The 17425-nt window shown below is 34.9% G+C and overlaps 1 protein-coding gene across 2 annotated transcripts in view; it reads right to left on the minus strand.

Annotated features, from left to right (window-relative positions):
* The window catches only part of NIPBL (NIPBL cohesin loading factor), a 135977-nt gene that overhangs the window by 69320 nt on the left and 49232 nt on the right, over positions 1-17425 (minus strand). For both annotated transcript variants that reach the window (XM_006156317.3, XM_006156318.3), the window contains exons 11-20: positions 14431-14628; positions 14105-14176; positions 13918-14007; positions 11170-11273; positions 8161-8247; positions 4765-4996; positions 3650-3801; positions 2782-2862; positions 2147-2247; positions 111-249 (exon numbers count right to left, since the gene is read on the minus strand). In XM_006156317.3, coding sequence (XP_006156379.1) covers positions 111-249; positions 2147-2247; positions 2782-2862; positions 3650-3801; positions 4765-4996; positions 8161-8247; positions 11170-11273; positions 13918-14007; positions 14105-14176; positions 14431-14628 — 1256 coding nt within the window. The remainder of the gene's footprint in view (positions 1-110; positions 250-2146; positions 2248-2781; positions 2863-3649; positions 3802-4764; positions 4997-8160; positions 8248-11169; positions 11274-13917; positions 14008-14104; positions 14177-14430; positions 14629-17425) is intronic.

Consider the following 17425-nt stretch of genomic DNA (forward strand, 5'->3'; position numbering starts at 1 on the left):
CCCAGCCATGAACCCCTAATTAAGAACTTAAGTATTATGAGAATGACTGAGAATATAAAATGTTTCCTTCCATAAAAGCACAGTTATAAAACCTTTATAAGATTCCTTACTTTTTTATTTGAGTCTTCTTCTGAATTAGGGTCCTTCTCTGATGATGGTAAGTGTACTACACACTGAATAAGCTGTAATACCAGTGCTGTAACCATCTGAATATACATAGGTTCTCCATCCATATCACTACTGTTTAACCTTTAATAAAAAAGATTAAAATTTAAATCATATGGAGTATAAAGATAATCTCATTTTACATGTCATCTATCATCTAAAAGTCTCAAGATGCTTTCTTTTTTTATTAATTTTAATTTTTATTTATTTACATTCATTCACTGTACATCATTATAGCATGCTTTCTTTACCAATACTTCTTGGCGCTATTTTGGTGCTTATAATAGAGTTCTTATGTTTCATTATTTTTAACAAATTAGAAAAAAATACCATGTAAATTCCTATGCATTCTCAGAAAATTAAAATAGTCAAAGAAAAAATGCAACATTTCCTTAGCAATGCAGATAAAAATCTAAGAAATTTTTCTTCAAGGTTTCCAAATACCTAAATATTCTGATATTCATCTGCTCAATTTGGTACTCAGTTTGTGATAAAATCTGCTACACAGTCAGTTCTTTCTTAAAAAATGCCAAAGGGGACTACATACATGAGAAAGAAACAGAAAGGGCAGAGAAGGGAAAAGGGGGGGAGCATCCCCCAATGGGACCTGATCAAGGCAAAATCCTTTTTCCTCCAATTCTCCAACCCATTAGGATCCCAGGAAAATTTGAGCACACACTCAGCATGAAGACAAAAGAGCCAGTGCTTGATCCCCAGTCAGGCACGGGGAATTTGGTTTCATCTGCAAAGGGTGAAAATGCTGTACTACAGAGCTGGCCCCCATGGTTAGTTCTTAGTTAACTGTGCTAGAGTAAGAGGCCAGTGATACAGATTATAAAAATTATGTTTCCAAGTCTTTTGTTCTACTGATACAGTAGAAACATAATAATTCTTTAACACTTTACAAAAAAATTGCCAGGGGTGCTTGCATTCACCAGACAGAGGCAGAGAGACAGAGAGAGAGGGAGAGAAAAAAAGCACCACTGAATGAGTTGTAGTCATGCTAAAATATCACCCTTCTCCATTTCTCTATACTGTTGAGAGTTTGGTTGTGCATGCATGTGTACTGGAGTGTTTCTCAAGCCACCAGGATCAGAATTCAAACCACAGTTCACCATGTGGAATTCAGTTCTCTTAACCACTAGATTATAGGGCTAGCCTAATAATTCTTTGATATATTGATAGTTTTTCTCCAAGATTCATAGACAATAGTTGTTTATTAATACATAGTTAGCTCAAAATGATTAAGTTAAAAATAATTACAGAAACACCCTTCAAAGCAATCTTAAAATAACCCTATAAGCCAGGTCAATATATTTAACACTAGGAATATTATAATTATGATATCATGATGGTTACTTATAACAGCAAAGAAGCAATGTTGACCAAAGCAATAGACAATACTCCTTAGTGACTGAGCTTAGTGATTAAAGAGTATTTCATCTCTATGCCTTTTCTCTATTTTGCTATCAGAGTAATCTTTCAACTCTCTTTGGAAACCATTACTTAATGGCTTACCACTGTCTAAAGTATGAATTCCAAGTTCCTTAGTATGGCTTATAAAATTCTCTTTAAACTGCCTGGACTATTATGAGCCATATTTCCTATTGGTCTGCTCATGGACCAGTGGATGATTTTGTCCTCAGGAGGTAATTTTGGTTGTCACACCAAAAGTAGGGAGTCTAATGGCCTCTTTTTCAGTAAGGGATGGTGTTAACCATCCTACAGTTCACAGGAACAGTACTGTATAATAAAGTACGATTTGGCCCAAGCTATCGATAGTGCTAAGACTGAAAAATTGCCACAAATCTTTACACTTTAGGATGCCATGTTATTTCACATATCTAAGTTAGATTCCTGCTATTCTGACTGAATTACCTTTCTTTTACTGTATCATTAAGCTATAAGACAGAATAGATGTATGATGATTATAATACAATGGCATACTTCATTATACTTGATTTCTGCTATAATTAATTACCTGAAGTTCCTTAAACTCCTCTTGCTGGTAGGTAATCTTGCAAGTGAAGTAAAAATTTCTTCCAAAATTAACTGCCTATGCTTTTCATATCTTGAGAATACCTATCAAGTAATATTAAGAGTCCAAATTAAACTCAATATAATTAATAGAAACAAAAAATTATATGATACCATGTGATGATAATATTATCTGCATTCAGAATGAAAATGTTTCAACAACTTTAATGGCAAATTTGCTGAAATTTTTAATCAATAATTAAAACACTCTTATGGAAGACAAGAGAATACTAATTTAATTTACAGCACTGTCATATGTTGGGTATGGAAAATATGGTAAGACTTAAATGATTTTAAACCATTCAAATTTTATTACATTAGAAAATTATTAACTAGAATATTTAAAAATATTTGGCAATGTTTAAAATTTTATAAAAACAGAATAATCCAACAAAGTCAAGGAGCAGAAAAATAAATCCTCAGATCATAAAATCTAATGAGACATACTAAAAATCATCCTTAATTGAAATTAATCTACTAAAAACAAGGAATATATATCAATTATTGGATATTTTGATTAAATGACACCAAAACTATTTTATTTTGGGGTACTTAAAAAGACAAATTGGTTATACTTACTGCAGTGACTAACTTAATGGCACACAACTGTAATTCACTAACATTTTCCACAAAAAATGGTGTTATTCCCATTGATGAGACCTATAAAAGAAATTTTAACACAGTCATAAACTCACTGGAAAAACGCTAAAAGGGCCATTTTGTTTCTCTGTCCAGATCAGCATATATTCCTTCTTTTATTTCCTTCCCTTCATACTCAAGCAAATTAGCACATACATCGATAACTTGCTTCATAGCTGCTGTTCCTCTAATACCACCTTTTGGTTTGATAAATGTCACAGGAATGTAAAGAACAAGAAACATCTGGGGCCACCTGGTAGCATAGTGGATAAGGTGGCTGGTTCCCACATGGCCTACTGAGTAGTTCAAGTCCCAGACCCAGCAGTTCGCAAAACATGCCAGGTGTGTATGTGTGAATGCCCAAAATCCCAAGAGGAGACTGGAGGTGAAGGGACTGCAGAGTAGCCATCACCTGAGGGGTGATTTCTTACTTTTTCTCTCTCCTTCTCTGGAGAGTGCACATGCTCAATAGCAAAAAAAAAAAAGTTAAAAGAAAAGAAAAAGCATATATTGCTATCCTGGATGAAAACATCTTACATACTATCAAGTAAATGATAACTTATCTTCCAAAGAATTAAGAGTTTAGAATTTACTGTACATTATTCATGTGTCTTCTGTCCCAAATTTCTCTTTTTAAAACTCCCCTGTATTATTAGTTCTTCCATTTAAATAAAACATATTTTGAATGGGAAAAATTAATATAGTGCTGGTATTATTAATGAGTGAGCAAGGTTAAACTGGACTCTGACTCTGTTCTTAGAGAGTCTAGAATAGTCTAGAAATAGAAAAATGCTTCCAAAAACCTTACCTGAAGAATTGTTGTATCTGTAAGAAGCTGTATCTCTAGCAATTCTGACAAGCTGCTAACGATGTCACAGACTTTATTATAAAGCATTACTATTACTCTCTGCTTATGTGTAGAACATTTGGCCCGTTTTGCCTTTGAACTTAATAAGCCTCCTAAAACGAAAAATAAATCAAGAAAGGAAAAAATACTAACTTTTAATGATTTTCAGTAAATAGTACTAAACCTGTTTTCTAAATGAAGAGCATGCAATTCCTTTTTGGCTACATAAAAACACTATCAGACAAATAAAACTGGTTATATATTTAAAGAGAAAATTATTATCTACCGATATTCTATTAGAAACATTCTTACAATAGACAATCTATGGCACACTTCAGTGGCTATTAAATTCTGTTATCTAAAATATTACTTTATCTTGATTTCTATTTTTTTCTATTGGAACAAGATAGAAAGATTATATTTCCCTTTAAATTAATTCATGATTATACAACAGGAAACTAAACATAGATAATTCATGAATGTAATCTGGCCTTTTTGTCTTCAAATGTATATATGTTAACTATCTCACTGCTCATTATAAATGTTAAGAATAAGAGTAGAGCATATATCATGAATCAATCCATTTTTCATATAACAACTATTTTATGTAAAATTAGAAGGAAGTGATAAATAGAATTAGAAGCTAATATTATCTAGAATTTTTCCCAACCAGTAGGAAAAACTTCTGTTATATATTAATCATTCCTAAAGAATTTAAAATTGAATTAAGTACTATATATATGAACTAAGAGCTCTATAGTCTAGTCAAACCCCAAATCGAGTTCAGTATTTATTATAATTTATGTAATCTAATAATTTGGTGCTATTTTAAGTTATTATAACTCATATAAAAATTCACAGATAATTTTGATATTATATTGATTTAAAAGAGGAAAACTTGGGGCTGGCAGGTGGTGTGGTGGTAAAGGGCACTGGACTCCCACATGGCCAACTATGGTTCAAGTTCTGGACCTGGCAGCTTGCTTTCTCACTTCTTCTCTCTCTCTCTCTCTCTCTCTCACTCTGCCCCTTTAAATAAATAAAATGATTATTTTTTTTAAAAAAAGCAAACTCACCTCCATGAGGATCTAATCTGTAAACAGGATCATACTGAGGATAAAGTGTATTCTGCAAATGAAATTTAGTGTACTGTATAACTCTTTCAATTACATCCTCAATGTAAACAGCTTTTGGCATGTTAGGGGATGTCATAATGTTTATGGTTGTAAGACAGGCATCTGCTGATTTTGTAACTCTCTCCATAATAAGGTCTCTCCATAACCTTTCTTCCTCTTCAGTATCGTTGTTCTATAAAAGAGTACATTATTCATGAAACTGAAATAAGCACATTTATATGTTTAAAATATAAATAAAAAGTCTGACATATTTGATTTTCACTGATGGAAAACGGTTTTCAGGTATGTATATTCTTTAAAGGTTATCCAAAGTTAAGCACATATATTATTTTAAGCAAGTTTTACCTTCATCTTTTGTGTACTTCATACAAATCTAATATTTTTAACTTAAGACTATGTGTATATAAATTAATTTTGTTTTAAATATAAACATTTTGATCATTAAAAAAATTCATAAATTCTGCTTGCCGCTGTGAAAACAAAACAAAAATTAGCAGTAAATGGTAGAGCTTAAATAGTAGTAAAATGTTACTTACATTCCTAATTCCTGTTTTTCAACAACAATGTATTTTTTGAAACTGTTATAAAAATGTAATGACATACACACTACTAAAGACATAATTTTTTTCTACAATGGATAATTCAACAACTGACATCTTTTTTTTTTTTTTAAGAGGTTTTTGCCTTAGGCTGCATGAGCTCACCAGAGAAGGAGAGAGACAGAGACAGTTGAGAGGGAAAGTAAGAAATCACCATCCAGGTGGAATGGCCATGCCGCAATCTCTTCTCCTCCATTGTTCTCCCAGGGTCTTAGGCATACATGTACATGTTCCTGGAGTGATTTTCAAGCCACCAAGTCTGGGACTCAAACCACAGTCTGCTATGTGGGAGTCCAGCAACATAATCTCTACGCCATCTGCTGCACCCTGACATCTCATTTTAATTTACACATTGACAATTTGGCATTATAAGTACAGGAGAGTGTCTTAAAATCTTAGTACTAATGTGAAAAACCTTTAACCACATTCTTAGTTATGAAATATAAACTGTAAATTCTAAGGCTACTTTCCATATACGAGCTAGTCAAAAGTTTATAACTTAGGAAAACAAACAAATTAAGGCACAATATTTGTAGAGCACTTCTAATCAGTAATGCTTAAAAACTCTACCTCTTTTCCTAACACTTTAGCCACCTTTCATTTTACTGCTTATATTTCATGCCTACATTAAAAAAAAGTAGCTTCTTTTGATATTAAAATTGCTGTTTGAGGTGCCAGCAGGTGGTGTGATGGTTAAGGCGCCGGACTCCTACATGGCTGACCAAGGTTCAAGTCCCAGATTTGGCGGCTTGAAAAATCATGCTGAGTGCATGTGCATCTATGCCCTAAAAAATCCTGAGAGAAGGGACTGAGGTATGGCCATCCCCTGGGAGGTGATTTTTCACTTTCCCTCTCTGTCTTTGGTGAGCATGTTCCCTATAGCAAAAGTCAAAAAAAAAAAAAAAAAAATCCTGTTTGGAAGAGTCATTTAAGGAGGTTCATGATTCATGCCAGATATTATCCATCACACATTAAATACTGCTAAGGTTTTCAGGAATGGAAATAATTGCACCAAGATTAAATCATTCACTTCTTTAGTACTCTAGATTCTTGATAATGCATATCACAATTCCTTGACAAAGTGTTTTAGTAACCTGTAGTCTAACAATGGAGTAGATTACAACTCTAGGTTTCTCTAAGTTCTGCCTTTAGTTTAAAAGGCAGGCATTAAAAACGAATTTAAAAATGAATCAGAGAATGAGCAATCCCGTAGCTTCTGTACATACCACGAATATTTCTCTCATAAAATAAAATAATACGCAGCATGTGTATTAAATATAGTGCATATGAGAATGAAGTATATACGTATCAAAGGTGTTAAAAATGGTCATTGAAGGACCAGTAGATGGTGAATGGTTTCGTTACTGGACTCCCATGTAGTCAACTGTCATTCGAGTCCCAGACCTGGTGGCTTAAAACTCATGCTGGGCACTTGTGTGTGTGTATCCACAATTCAAAGAGGAGAATGGAGGAAAAGGGATTGCAGCATGGTCATTCTCCCCCTGGGGGATGATTTTTCACCTTCTGTCTCATTCTCTCTCTCTGGTGAGCACAGGCACTACACAGCAAAAATCTCTCTTAAAAAAAAAAAGTGGTCATTGATGCGCAGGCCCTGCAGCTTTGTTGTTAAGGGTATTGGATTCTACATAGTCAACTGCTATTTAAATCCCAGCTCTGACAGCTTGAGAAATGTGCTGGGTACACGTGTGTGTCCCAAATCCCCAAAGGGTGGAAAAATGGAGGAGAAGGGATTGTGACAGGACCATGCCCCTTTGAGGGGTACTTACTTTCTTTTTCTCTGCTGAGTACACACAACCTCTTTCAATTAATAAAACAAAACTCCCCCAAAAGAAGTTATTGCTGGATAAGAATACGGAATATGTGTTTTCTTGTGTTTTGGAAAATTTCTACAATATATTCTTCCTTATAAAAAAAGCTTTAAAAAAATAAAGACACTCCATTAACTAAAAATTTTCCCCAATTCTTATCTTTTATATTAAATGCCTATAGTCAACAGTGTTTGCATTCATTACTGTTAGAGATACCAAGGCCAATCTAAATGCATATACAATTTATGAAGTATACTACAATGGTAGGGAGGCAAACTCCGGGAATTTACTGTAGTCAGCTCATAAACCACTGCAAGCATGCTGCTACTCCTTTTGATAGAGACATACTAAAATGTAGTTAACAGCTGCAGTTAACATTTACTGAGAAGTTACAATGTGCCAGTCACTTTTCTAAACATTCTATGAATGAATATAAATGAATTAATTTAATTCTTTCAAAAACATTTTGAGCTGTGTATAAGACTGTTATACAGGATTAATGTTTTAGTATAGATTAGGAAATCTGCTTGAGATTTCTAATATTTATTTCTCCAGGGAAGATCAACAAAAAGAACTACCTATTATTTCTCGGAAGGAAACGGAAACATATTCACATATTAACGCAAGGAAGAACAAGACTAGTATTAAAGAATACTTCTTTATACTGAATAAATTTACATCTATTTATTGCTCTTACTGTATTCCAAAGCCACAAATTGACAAACTGTAATATTAATTTTGAATTACTAAAAGTGAAATTATACTAGCAATGATAATGAATGTAACTAGTAATCTGTGCTAGCAAGGTAAAATTAATGAAATGAGTAATTTTCCCAAAATTGATTATGAAAAAATTTCTATCTTAACAATATTTGATGTAAAAATTAAAAAATGCATCTTAAACTTACATGATTTAACAAAGTGGAAAGCTTTGACCCATCCTGAATATTCTTCTCCAAGATATTTAGGACTTTCACAGTTTTATCAGTTGAAAGCTAAAATGGCAACATAAATTCTTTTATTAATCATTGTTAAAACTGATACATTATTCAAGAAACATTCGGTATTAATATTCCCTTTGGGCTACCGAAGACATAACATTACTATGAAGAAGAAGAAAATTTTCCCACTTAGAATCTCTAGTTAAGTCTAAATTATGCAAAGAATTAAAAGCATACTTGTTTCTGAAAGACAGATGAGCAAACACAGACATGCATGTTACTAGCTCAACTCTTATGGTATATCTGCTTAAAGTCTGAGTTTGTTCTATGGCCTGGTGGAAGTGATACTAAACATGCATATGAACACAGACACATATACACACATTAAAGATTTTCTATACACAGTATTACTCAGCAGTTTTTCCTAAAATCCATGGTAGCACTTGAATGAAAGCATGAATCTATGATCGATCAAATGTGAAACAATATTGCTTTATTTAATAGAAATGTCTTCAGGATGCTTTCTCTATTTAAAATATTAGTAGTTCATTTGGAAGTTCTGTCAGAAGGGAACTGGTACTCATATTCTTTTGATCGAATAGATCTCCTTTCACACTTCTAGCATGCAGCCTGTACAAGCAACCAAATCAGCCAGTACAGCCATATGGGAGAGATCAACTGAGTTACTGATATTAAGGCCAGCTTGATTACTTATTCTGGAGTATAGGAACAGCTTTCTCAAAACATTGCTTTAGACAGTTTCACAACAGATTAAAACTACCAAGACTTTTGACAAAACTTTCACATTTCGAAAATACAGTCAGTCCTCCCTATCTGCAAATGTGGAGCATGCACATACGAAGAGTCTACTGCATTATGTGATTTTATATATGGAAATTGAGCAACTTCAGATTTGGGTATCTGGGGTAGGGGGAGGGACGGAGGTCCTGAAACCAACCCTGAGGATACTAAGGGACAATTATACTCAGTAAACTGATCTTTTGAAATACTTAGAAATGAACCTCTAAAAAAAAAAAAAAAAAAAAAAAGAAATACTTAGAAATGTTAGCCATATATAATTATGAAAATGAACTGCTAACACATTCCTATATATAAAATAAATCAGCATTATTCCTAACTGTACAGAGTAATTATTAATTTGAGCCAACAGCACACTACTTCTTTGTTAATTATGTGGTAATTTCTGGCTTCACAAATCAAATCTGAGCCAGCCCATTGCCTGGTGGTTAAAGTGGCTAGATCTCACATAGTCGACCACACAGTTCGGGTTCGAACCCAAAGGTTTGAGAAACATGCCTGGCACAAGTGCGCATGTCCAAAATCCTAAAAGAAGGGAGAAATGGAGGAGAAAGGACTGCAGCATGGCCATGCCCCACAGGGAGTGCTTTCTCACTTTCTCTCTCTCTTGCTGGTTCTCTCTGGCAAGTATATGCACCCTACTGCAAATTAAAAAGAGAAAACTCAAATCCACCCCACATTCATTATTTGGGAATAAAGACACTGTTCTGAACAAATACAAAGTGAGTAACTGGTTATATTTTAAGTTTGTAAAAACATCAAAGTATTTTCTAAGTTACTGTAAATTGTAAAATTAAAAACTAAATAATCAGGTTTGAATTGTTTAGAATCAACTCCACAGGTAAACATAGTCTTTTTTTTTTTTTTTGAGAGGTTTTTGCTATAGGGCACGTGTACTCACCAGACAGACAGAGAGAGACATAGAGACAGAAAGCGAGAAATCACCCCCCAGGGGGATGGCCACGCCGCAATCCTTTCTCCTCCGTTCTCCTCTCGGGATCTTGGGCACGCACGCACACGCGCCCGGCGTGAGTTTAAGCCACCGGGTCCGGGACACGAACCACGGTCGACTACGTGGGAGTCCAGCGACATAGCCATTACGCTAACTGCTGGTTCCCATATAGTCTTTTATTAATTCTTTTACTATTCTGAAAGAATAAATCATTATCTCCACATTATAGACCTAGAAACTTAAGACTCAGAGTAGACAACTCCATATAAGGGGGATCCTGTTTTAGAAGAGAAGGAAACTGTCTTGAAATTGTATTTGCATCACAATTATGCAGTGGTTTAGGGGGCAGAGTGGTAGCTGGTGGCTGGTGAAGATTATGAGAAGCCACCCCTTCCTTGATGTTGCTACTATTGTTAGAAGGTATTATCAATAATAATAATAACAATAAATTCTGCTTTTTCATTAGTGCAATGGGTCTACTTAGTAATAGGGGGCTTAAAGGAAAGATAACTCATACAGTCTATAATAGTGAGGCTCTACTTACAGTTAACTTAAAAACTGTTAACAGTTTACATCATAGGAAGTAATGTACTGAAACTGTACCTTTGCTATTTCATGACCCTACAAGACTAAAACAAATGTCAAAGAAAAATTTAGTATATTTTTATATTTAAATAATCTAAATATTTGAGAAAAAAATTAGATTATGGAAGAAAAAATCAAAGTCCCCATCTCTTTCAATACAGCAATATGATTTTCTTTAGACTAATTTCAACTATTTTTTTTTAAGAGAGATTTTTTGCTATAAAGCATGTGCGCTTGCCAGAAACGGAGAGACAGAAAGTGAAAATTCCCTCTCCCCCCAGGAGAGTTGGCCACACTGCAATCCTTTCTTGCCATTTTTTCGGGATTTTGGGAATGCATACATATGCACCCCGTGTGAGTTTAAGCTGCCAGGTCCGGGACTCGAACCGCAGTCAACTACATGGGAGTCCAGCAACATAACCATTAAGTCATCTGCTAGTCCCTAATTTCAAATATTTCTTTTATTCAGGTTTTTTTTTTAAATTCATTTAAACTTTCAGAAGGTAATCATAAATTTTCTTTTCATAATTATTTAGTTTCTGTAAACTTTATAATTTACTCCAAGCACTTTAACTTCAAATGTCAGCTGAAAACTTATAAATTTTACTTTAATGAGATACCTTATCCATTATACCCATTGCTTTAATTTTAGCGGATTCACTGCCAAGTTCATTAAGCTGATGTTTTCCTAAGAGCAGCTCCTGAGGAATTTCATCATCATCACCTGAAAAACCAAACCAAATAAACAAAAACATAGTTTAGGTAAGAGAAAGAGCTCAAAATGGTAAGCTTCACTTTAACTTTAAAAAAAAAAAAATTGCTATAGAGCACACATGCTTGCTGAAAAGAAACAGAAAAGGAAAGAGATAGAAAGTGAAATAGCACCCCTTCCCCCTAGCGGGGTGATCATGCTGCAATCTCTTCTCTTCTACTTTCCTCTCAAGATTTTGGACACACATGCAAACCCGCCTGGTGTGTTTTTCAAGCTGCTGGGTCCAGGACTTGAACTGCATTTGTCTGTGTGGAAAGAGCTGCCTTAACCACCACACCACCTGATTGGCCCAGTAAGTTTAACATTTTAATAATATTTTTAGGTGTACAAAAAGATATAACCAAACTGAACAAATAAGAATCTAAGTGGCCTCTGTAAAAGCTCAAGCAAAGCCTGAATGAAAGAAGACAGGAACTAAAAATTAAGAGCTCTGTCTAAAATGAGAAAATGAAATCTCTTTACTGCTAGAGATACACTGTTGAACCTTCTCAACCATATTCTGCCTCAGAAGGCTACCCTGTGTGAGTTACACTACCATGCTTTCTGGCTCCTATTTGGGTTCAGCCAGTGAACCGCCATACCACAGGATCAAGCAGGAGAGTAATGTCAGAGTGTTTATATCTTGGCTCCTTATAAGGTCTCCTTGGGCTGGCTCTGTCTACTGACCAAAAAGTAGTTTTTCTTTAAAGTTAGTCTACTTTACAACATCTTTTTCCTACAGAGTTACATAAGGTGATTTCTCTTTAACTTTATTCTTTTGGGTACATAAGTAGTTAACAGCCTCAGGACTGTGAACCCTGGGTTCTAGCACAATTGCCCCGTCTCTGTAATTAGTATCTTTGTAAATAACTTAAATTATCCTAATCCTAACTTGATAGTGCCGTATGTCTTGCTTTGGGGATCCTAAACATACGGAAGACAGTTTTCCCAACTCAGGGCTGGAAAGTTTTAAAAAAGATGAGACTGATACTCTAAATAATCAGGAAACACAATGATATTTAGGCAAGTGATTCTCACATAACAAACACTTATAAAATAAGGGTGATAAGCCTTACAAAGGCATTCCCAAGTAAATGCACTCATCAAAATTGAAGTATGTATGCCTTATCACTAGACACTAGTTTTTTAATAGCTAAAAGTAGCAAAAGATTGTTCAGAGTAGCATTACACATTGTAAACTGTTTTAATATGGTTTGGATGATAGTTTGTCCTCCAAAGTTTCATGTTTTGGATTTTTTTTCCCCAGAGAGGTGTATGTGCATGCCAGAGAGACAGAGAGGGGGGAGGGGAAAGTGAGAAAGTACAGACTCATGGTGAGAATAGTCATGCTACAATTCCATCACCATTTCTTCCTCTTTTGGAGATTTTGGGCATGTATGAACACAGTGTTTCTCAAGCTACAGAGTCCAAGATTCACACCATGCAATTAGTCGCATGGATCCAGTTGCCTTAACCACTATGCCATGGTAGGCCTCATGTACTGGAATTTGATGTTGAATGGAGTTGAGGCCTAGTTGGTGGTGATAGGACCATAATGATTGCATTAAGGAGGTGACAGTCCCACGAATAGATTGAAGAAATCTACAGAGACCCAGAGTTCTATCTCTTAGAGGAGTGAGCTCTGATAAGAGCTGGTTGCTATGAAAGAGAGGGCTGTCAGAAGCTCTCTCTCTGCACATGCCTATCCCACTTCTGTGCTTCTGTCAGTTATGTTATGAGCCAGCACGATAGTAGGCTTATATCTGGTCTTTCTAGACACCAGAATCATGAGTTAATAAAAGTTTAATTTTTTATAAGGTATTTCTATTAGCAAGAACAGACTCAGACACCTACTGCATCCTAATTGGTTTACTATTTCATTTTCTATACTAGATTTTATAGTCTTTAAGGTCAAGAGGTAGAGATTTTCTTTTTGTTTTTAAATTTGCTATAGAGTGTATGTGTTTGGAAAACAGAGGCAGTGAAAGGGAGAGAGGGAAAGTGAGAAGGAAACCCCCCAACCCCTGCCCCAGGGAGATGGCCATGACACAGTCCTTTCTCCTCCGTTCTCCTACAGGGATGTTGGGCATGCATACACACTCACGTGCCCAATGTATTTTTCCACACCACTGGATCTGGGACCTGAACTGCACAGTCAACTATAAGAGATCCAGCAGTCTTAACCACCACTCCACCAGCTGGCCTGAGATTTATGTCTGTATCTCTAAATCTTAACATTCTATTGGCATATAGTAAGTATTCAATAAATATTGGCCATCAGAATAATAAACTGATAGACTCCTATTTATGCATCTTTGCTTCTATTAGTACTCTCATTATCTACGACTCACTCAAGCCTCACCTGCTTAAGGACTTTCTACTTTACTTACTATGGTAGCTGCATTCTCAAGATTCTTAAGAATCAATACTTGACCAATTTAGTGCTGGATTTTGTATTAAAATTTTCAATTTCTTGTTAATAAAGGCTAGATCTGACTCTACAACTAGACTTCAAGTTTCTTGATAATGTAAGTCACACCTCTGTATCTTCTAGAGTAATCAGGAAAAAGCTAAACACACAGCAGAGGTAAGTAAATATATTTTAAATTTATTTTACCAAATGCAGTAAAATCCATATCTTCCAAATTATCCAAAATATTCTCTATCGAGGCTGTGAATCTCTTAAAAGTTGAAGAGTCCATCATTTCTACAAGACAGAAAAAAGTTTTAAGATCCATATTTCAAGTAGACATGCAAAGTTAAAGATTATAAATAAAGACAAATTAAATATACTAGAATGTTACCTTCAGGAGTTAGTTTTGGTTCATAAGCTTTTCTTTTCTTCTGTTTTTCTCTTTTCTTCATTTTTCTAGCGACTAAAATGAACAAATGAAATACTGAACATAAGAATGACAACTTAAAATACTACCATTTTTGTTTCTAGTTTCTTCCTGAACTTTAATTAAATACTTAAACAATCACTGTAAATCTCAATTTATACTTTTGACTCGATTAAAAATTAGGGATTATGAAGTAATTAACTCATAAAAAGTTATAAAACATTCTTCAAAGCTAAAGCCCTACATTTAAATTGGTTTACATAAGAAACTCGTTGACACTGATAAATTACCCTCACTAAGGCTGGGAGGAGGAGAGTAATCTTCCATGTCAGAATCTGATGGACTTCGGTTTCGATAACGACCACCACCTGAACTCCTTCTTCCTTCATGAGAGTGGCCACTTCTCCTATGGTCCCCAGAGCTTCGTCTGTCACGCTCTTCATATTCCCAAGCTTTATCATCATCTTTTTTATGTCGTTTCCTAGAGGCTAGAAGCAAATCCCCATGACAAATAATTTACCTCAATTAAAAAGACTAGTAAAACTTGTACTTACAAATGAAGAGAAAAAAAATATCTTCACTCTGAGAGTTTGAAAAATTTTCAGTCATTTTGTTTAAATGACTCAAAATTTAAAGTATGTTATGAAAAGTAACATTAATTTGAGCATGATCTACCTAGATTTAAAATTTTTCACATCTACTTAGTTTGCTGATAAATACAGATAGTCACAGTGTTCATTTTCATGAAAAGTATTCAGTATGTCAGTAAAAAAATTATTATATCTGAACAGTAAGATTAATTAAGCTTTGTGAAACAACCTTTATTTAGGATTGAATGAAAAAACAGAATCACCTTAAAGCATTTAGGAGCAGGGTTTCCAGAAAAGGTCAAATTTTGAGAAATTACTTACAGAATATAAGTTAACCATATAGAATGAAAAAACAGAATCACCTTAAAGCATTTAGGAGCAGGGTTTCCAGAAAAGGTCAAATTTTGAGAAAGTGTTACAGAATATAAGTAAACCATATATATCACCAATTAATAGCTAAGTTAAATCCACAACCTGGCAATAAATTCCAGAGATCATGATGATCTAACATCATAAGCCTGCAGGGATAGAATAAACCTATATGTTTTTGAATATTCATATACTGAATTCAGTTCTCCAACAACAGGCTTCCTTAAACCCTAGGAGAAAAGCTTCTAAGCTTATACATGTTTATATATGTTACCTTCAATCTTTTCCCATCCTTCCAGAGGTCTAAGCATTCAGCTAAAATCAACAGTAATGACAGGAGCCTCTAGGTAGACCTGGTAAACAGATTTCATCTGACACATCAACTCTGATCAACTGGTAATAGCTGCCTAGAGTATTATGTTGAAAATAATTCTGAGCCCTGAGAAGGCATCATAGTTCAGCAAGAAAGGTGGACAAGAAACATCTGCAGTGAGAGCTGGAGGGCGGTGCAAGTGACAATTATTTACCAAACCTTCGTTAGGTTATAGGCACCACCAACTTAAAACTGGGGTAAAGAACTGATGTGCCCGGGACTAGCAGTTAGCATAATAGCTAGCGTAATAATGGCTATGTTGCTGGACTCCCATGTAGTTGACCATGGATCGAGTCCCGGATCCAGTGGCTTAAACTCATGCTGGGCGAGTGTGAGTGCATGCCCAAGATCCCGAGAGAAGAATGGAGGAGAAGGGACTGCAGCATGGCCATCCCCCCAGGGGGTGATTTCTCACTTTCTGTCTCTCTTTGTCTTTCTGGAGCGCATACACCCTATGGCCAAAACAAAACCAACCAACCAAACAAAAAAACCTCCCTCTCTAAAAAAAAAAAAAAAAAAAAAAAGAGCTGATGTGCCCTACCTTGAGATCATGCACTGGTTGTTGTAGTAACCACTTGTTGCTGTTGACTCCCTTGCTTCCTTGTGACTGGCTTCTTTTCTGAATCCCTAACTATAACCAATGCACAAATTTAAAAATTTCCTGCTCGAGTCTCATACTTGGCTGAGATCGAAAGATATCAACGTCTAGCCCACACACTCTTCCCATTCTCGTGCTGGTGTTCTTATGTGTGGATAATACATGTTTATACTTTAGGTAATCTTACTCTTATATGCTGACCTAGCAATTCCTATTCAAGAATCTGGTTTGGTTTTGGTTCTGGACTCTTATTAAACCTATGGACAATAAGGCAGGAAAAAGCAATTTAGTTTCCTCTTCTTTGTAGTCACAGGTGACAGAGAAAGGATGTTCTCCATAATTAGGTACACACTTGGTTATAAAGTATGTGAGAAGTACAATTTTTCCCCCTTTATGAATAGGGTATGTCCTCCTATATTCTGTTAACAACAGGTTGTCTTATAAGTAAGGGTATGTGTATGAGACAAGAGAAATAGGTTATTTTTGTATAGCATTCACTGGATTTTTTCCAACAAATACTGAAATGCCTACTAGATCTAAAGGATAACTACCAAGCAAATTTGAGCAGACAGTATTTTATGACCTCAATATGACCTTTGGTCCTCTTTTTAAAACTTTGATTCATTTACTAAGATAATCCATCTCAAGCACTCAAGTCTGAGTAGAAAATGCTTGAAAAATCTATAGCTATTAAAAATTACATACAATATGCTGTATGAGTGATTGATGACTATAAAACTTGGAAATTTTTATTTCACATTCATTAAACTTTAGGCAAGTTGAGTAAAAACAAGGTTGCAAATTAAAACAAACAAAACAGGTTTCATGGCACACTGTGTCACAATGAAGTTACCAGGATTCCAACTCATTGTGGCTAGCTTGTTCCTTCTGCAACTCCCTCAATACCTCAGAAGAGGCAAAGGAGGGAAAAGTGCTCAATAGAGAGATATGCAAAATATGAGCTGGGTGTTCTATACTCTCCCTTTCTAAATTTTATCAGTCTCTCTTTAGCTTCTTTAGTTTTAGAGTTTAAGAAACCATTTTTATTAAAGTGCAGTAAAACCTTACATTTCAAAAAGTTTCTCTCGAAGCAGCATAATACTTGCATCTTAGGTACTTAAAGTAATTTTATATTTTGTATTACACTGTATTTTCACTACACTGCTTTTGTTGTGATATTATGACAATTCAATTGTTTGTCAACTAGTGGTTGGGCTTCTTTTACCACTCAAATCAGCGGCCCCAGTGTCTACTTTTCTATAACCACTTAAAGAAAAACAGAAATCTACTTGGAAAGTTTTTAAAAATTTAGAGAATCTTTCATTTTTCATAGCAGAAATGGAAGATCAAGTTCA

The sequence above is a fragment of the Tupaia chinensis genome, unplaced genomic scaffold (assembly GCF_000334495.1).
Source record: "Tupaia chinensis unplaced genomic scaffold, TupChi_1.0 Scaffold000489_1, whole genome shotgun sequence".
Taxonomy (NCBI): Eukaryota; Metazoa; Chordata; class Mammalia; order Scandentia; family Tupaiidae; genus Tupaia; species Tupaia belangeri.